Source organism: Arachis ipaensis, chromosome B03, assembly GCF_000816755.2.
Source record: "Arachis ipaensis cultivar K30076 chromosome B03, Araip1.1, whole genome shotgun sequence".
Taxonomy (NCBI): Eukaryota; Viridiplantae; Streptophyta; class Magnoliopsida; order Fabales; family Fabaceae; genus Arachis; species Arachis ipaensis.
In genome coordinates this window covers 69501131-69506778 of record NC_029787.2, presented here as the reverse complement: position 1 = coordinate 69506778, position 5648 = coordinate 69501131, and the positions used below count along the sequence as shown (strand labels likewise).

At 36.1% G+C, this 5648-nt stretch overlaps 1 protein-coding gene across 1 annotated transcript in view; it reads right to left on the bottom strand.

Moving 5' to 3' along the window:
* LOC107630552 (BTB/POZ domain-containing protein At1g30440) overlaps positions 1 to 3215 on the bottom strand; it is a 4631-nt gene extending 1416 nt beyond the window's left edge. Inside the window, exons 1-3 of the mRNA XM_016333726.2 lie at positions 2559 to 3215; positions 1788 to 1857; positions 99 to 1322 (exon numbers count right to left, since the gene is read on the bottom strand). Coding sequence (XP_016189212.1) covers positions 99 to 1322; positions 1788 to 1857; positions 2559 to 2617 — 1353 coding nt within the window. The 5' untranslated portion in view covers positions 2618 to 3215. The remainder of the gene's footprint in view (positions 1 to 98; positions 1323 to 1787; positions 1858 to 2558) is intronic.

Here is a 5648-nt window from a genome sequence, read left to right as displayed (position 1 = left end):
ATATATATAATAGAACATTTTATTGTAAAATTTAGGTCACAGCCTTTGCATGTTATGCAATGAAAATTAGTTTGTGAGAACTTGCTATACATAAGTACCTTCAAATAAATGTCAATAGCACGATATAAACCATCATCCAAAGGTCTGGCATAATCTGGAACAGCAGCAGCAATTGCTTGAAACTTTTGAAGTTTTAAGTTAACATCTGGTGCAACCTCTGCCAGGTAACCATCAATCAGCTTTGCTACCATGGTGATTGGAGCCAATGAAGGTGATCCAATCAATTGGCCATCATCAACTGAACATGGAGAAGTGGCACCGGTAACCTGATCCGTGGCAAGGAAATGATCAAGAATTCTTTGCACACAATCAACATTGTAAAGTGTCTCCATTGAATATGAGAAACTAGGCATCAAGAGATCCTCCAGATTAGCTTGATCAAGCTGCATACCAATCCGCTTCTCCAAATTTGATATGCAACTGGGGCTCACTTTTAGAATCATAGCTGTTCGAAGTAGACCAAAAAGGAATTTTGTTTGGACCAGGCCCTTTTGCACTGGGAGTAGCCGATCAATCTCTTCCAGCAGAATCTTCTGGTCTTCTTCAGACGGAGGAGATCCCAAAGCCAATGGTGCCAGATGGCTGCTGGTCTCGCCAGAAACCTTACGTCGGTTCAACCCAGGCAGATACTTTTGAGCATAGGAAGCAAGAGAACCAGCAATGATCTCCCGCCTAATTCCTCGAGATTCCATGACAGTTATCAACCTCTTATAAATTGGTAAACTCAAACTTGTTACATCCTCATACCACCAATCTGAACTTGAATTCTTTGGCCTCGCCCCAGTACTTATCCCATTCCACAAAACACTTCCACCAGGGCTTTGCATGGGTCCACCATGCTCCAGCACGGGCCACCCAAATAAATTTGGGTCAGTAGATGCCTTTGCAGCAAGTGATTCAATGCACCTTTTCACAATGTGGAGCTCTTCAGCAAATGGCAGAACATCATCACAGGTTTGAAGTGCTCTGAGAGAGTCTTTCCAATTTCGGAGGACCACTTGATTGAAAAAGGTTTCAGCTTGTGAAACAAGATTACCTTCACCATATTCCTCAGTCATTTCAAGATTCCCGGCAGCGCACCACAGGTACACAACATTTGAAGCTGTAAGTTCAAGTTTCACACCATAGCAGAATTTTGCGACAAGTTCAAATGTCTTGGCCCCACCAGGAATGTCAGGTAGGTGTATGACAGATTCTTCCTTAGACTCAGAAGCTTCTGCAATCAGTCTCTCCAAAACCCCACTTTTAGAGAGCAAAGGGAACTGCATCATGTGTTTGAATTAGCTTATTTATATTCAAGTTTATCAACATCCTTAGATCAAAATGGTACTGAGGGCCTGCCTTTCAGCTAAGAAACTATTTTGTGTAGAATTACAGCACCAAATACAGTCCCTCACTACATTAAATTTTACAAAATGGCCCATGAACACAAGAAAAGATGATAGTTCTTTCTTTTATGTGCAGAACTCCCAAACGATTTAAATTTCAACAATACCAATAGCAACATGAAAATTGACATCATACATCATAAAATGTTAACAAAAATATAATACCCATGTATTAATATAAACATTGCTATGTCTGTCTTCATGTCAACTTCTGCTAATTTTAAGTTAACCAAAACTTTCAGCAAGAACTATAGACCAAAGCAAACTACTACTGATCCTATGGGCAGTACATCAACTAGATATAATAAAAATATATTAAAAGAAATAAACATTATATACCTTATGAAGATGGAAGGACATTTCACCCACTTCAACAACAATGTCACTGGGAAGCCCAGTTGTGCAGAACCTAAAGTCATAAGGGCAATAAAAGAAATGCTTACACATTATGTAAAAGTGGCAAAATTTGAATAACAATTCCAAAAGACACAACACAACAGAGTCTTTTGAAATGGTCTAATTTGAATATCCAAGGCAAGAAAATTATCATCATTGGAAACATTTTTCGAACAAATTCCATTGAGCAGTAATAAAAGAAAAGAATGAAAAAACTTGAAACATAGTAATAAAGTGTGCATCACAAGGCCATTTAAATGGACTGCTGTTGCCTATAATGCAGAAAATACATGCAAATTAAATAAAGCAATAAGCTATGATAATTAGAGGCAAAATCAAATGAAAAATATATGGTAATCTAGACTATCTTAGAGCAAACACTGAAAAAAGGAAGTCATGAAACACTTGTGTGTTTCCATTTTACATGTTGGCTTCAAGTACCAAACCCAACTTCAACATACTTTATCCATAACCAGATAAAATAAGACCTCCACAAAACGAATTATTCATCCTGTATCAAATTACTACAGAACCGTCTTCCTAACCCTAAGACTTTACGATGCACAAACATGTAAACGAAAGATATAACCTACAAAACACAGATAAAAAACATCAACAAAACTGCAAAATCCTTTTTTTTCTTTTCTTTTTCTTTTTTTGAGCTTACGAAAATTACAATTTACCACTCAAACACATCAAGAAAAGGGTGTATACCATGCTTGCCCTTGACGTTGGAAAGCATCAGGTTTGGAACCCAATTTCACACAAGCCATTTCACTCAAATTCCAAGAAACAGATACAACAATTCAGAAACCGAGCTCAGAGAAGATCAGAGGTAAACTGAAACCCAACGAAACCCTTAGATCACTTTATCAAGCTGAATTCCTTAATAAGCACCAAAACTGAAGCTTCTAATTCTGATAAACACAGTGCATTTGGCCCAAAAAGCCCAGAAAAAAAAAATAAAACTTCAAAAAATTCCCCCCACCAACTGGTAGCAAACTTTCCTCTTTCTACAGCCTCGAAATTGATTCAAAATGCAGCTTCTTCCAAATCTCTTCCCCAAAGACAGAACTTTTATAGCACAATTCCCAGCAACACCCCAAATTGGTAGAGTCGATTGCACCTGAAACCCTAGAACAACTCCAGCACAATTTAGTGCATACGCAATTTCCAAAACCACTATGAATTGCAGCGAAAAATATAATCCAACTAGTTTAGGTCAACAACCCCAGTTCTCTTCTTCCCACCCGAAAGAAATTGTAAAAAAAAAAAAAATGAAAACCGAACCATTATAAAAACAAATCAAGCCGCGAGAGACTAGAGTCCAAAACCATCAATTCCTCGTCAAAGAAGCGAGAAAAAGATAAAACAGATGCATAAACTTGTCACTATGCTGGTGAAATGAAAGTCTCAATGGAAAAATATAAGCCCATACGAAAAAGCATTGACGCTATATAACCCAAAATGTTGCATGCCATGCCATGTGTGTGAAAATTGAAAAACGATTTTTTTTTATTTTTTTAAATAATTATAGTACACTATGAGCATAGGGCAATGTGGTGTCATTAATAACATTGGAATCTAAAACACCAAACCCCAGCACATGTGGGGTCCTTGGCTTGAAACACACTCATTGCTCTTTTCTCGAGCTTAGGATCTCTCTACTCCTAATCCAACCAATTAAACTCGATTTGACTTTGTAACAGTTGAAAGATGGAAAACCGTTTGGTAAATTTGTGCTGATTATATTTATCGAATATGGAATGGAAGGGTTTGGTTTTGTTTTATTTATTGCTGGTGTCGGTTTCTTTGTATGAAACACAACAGCTAGACCATGTGCATGCGTTACCAAACACAACTACTGGCAAAGTGTTGTGTGTTGAAAACTGAACCATTTAGATTATTCCCGGTTGCCTTTGTTTTAAGAACAAGTGCCGCACGAGTAAGGGTACTATTAATATATTGATTTAGCTAAAAGAAATGTTCCAACGTTTACAATAATATCATTCATATGAAAACATTTTGAATAAATAACTATTTTTTGCAATAACAAATTTCATGGGCTGATGAATTTATTCAGGAAAAAAATAAGAGAGTGGTTACATATTCAAGTCTTTTTAATAATTAAATATAATTAAATTGGTCAAAATTTAATAAAAATTAGTTTCATTAGTAGAATGTGAATACACGTTTCAACTATATAAATGTTTTAGCGTTTCTCTTATTCTCCTTTTTCTTCTACTTTTTCGCATTTCTATTTGAAGAAAATCTTATGTCTAAGCTGTTCAAGTTGTGATGTTGATGGTTTGATAAACCAGAAGGGATTAAGAGAGGGAGAAAAATAAGTTATTAATGAAAAATCTACTTAAAAATATGTGTTGAGTTATTACACTTTATATACTATATATTCCTTATGTACTCCCACTAAAAACAAAATTATAACAAATAAGCCTGCATCTACTATTGATAAAAAAAATAATATAAATAACACCCTCCCGTAAGCTAGAATTATATAAATCTAACAATCCTAACTTGGAAAGATTAGTAAGAATAAGAAAATCAGCAAGTTGGTCTTTAAAACGAACTGGCATCAAAAGAATGAGACCAGACAAATATTTTTCACGAACAATGTGGCAATCCACTTCAATGTGTTTGGTTCTTTCATAAAGGATGGGATTATTGGCCATGTGAATGGCTGACTTGTTGTTATAGAATAAAGTCATAGACTTTTGAAGCGGCAAACCAATGAAATCCATTAAGAAAGATAACTAACTAGCTTCACAAATGGCAACAACAAGATACCTATATTCAGCTTCTATAGAAGACTTGGCAATTGTGGTTTGCTTCTTACTCTTCCCGCTAACGAGAGAGGTCCAAAGCATGAAGCAATAACCGAACGACGAGTATCGGCACATGTAGCCCAGTCAGCATCGACAAATTCAGTGAGATGCAGATTAGAAGTACAAGAGAAGAATAAACCAGTTGCAGGTCTGCCCATTAAATATCGGAGTACACAGAAGTGGTTGCATAGTCCAAAAACTGGCTCAAACGTCCCACAGCATAAGAGATATCAGGTCTAGTATTTGTGAGGTAAAGGAGTCAACCAATGAGCTGTCTGTAAGTAGTGTTGTTTGTTAAAATGGTACCGGATTCCTTTGAGAGTTTCTGACTATAATCAAAAGGAGTGGAGAGAGGCTTGCAATCTAGATAACCAAAATTCCTGAGAATGTCTATGACGTACTTCCACTGATAAATATAAATTCTAGAGTTAGAGCGTGCTACTTCCTTTCCTAAGAAGTACTTGAGATCACCAAGATCCTTTATTTTGAATTTGTCATCCAAAATTTGCTTGATGGTATTGATTTCGCCAATGTCATTCCTGGTTAAAACCAAGTTATCAACATATACTAGAATTGCAGTGAAGTTTTCGGATTATTTCTTGATGAAGAGGAGATTGTTTCCTCCTCAAATGACGCTTCAGATTCACCCTCAGATAAGACTGGTGAATTGGTAGAAACTCCTTCACCACCCTCAGAGGCTAACTGACGCCGAGCTCGCCTAATACGTTAAATAGTTTTTTCGATTTCAGGATCAAACGCGGCTAAGCTCGGATTCGGTAGTGAACGCGTCATTCAATGAAAGAAACATTGAGCTTATGGTAAATAAAATATATTAACAATTTTAAACTATAAAACTACTAATAATAAAAAATAAACAAATAAAAATAAAATAAGAATGTAATTATGTAAACATAAAAATATTTACACCAACCAATAATTTAGCACACTGTTGCAACTCCCC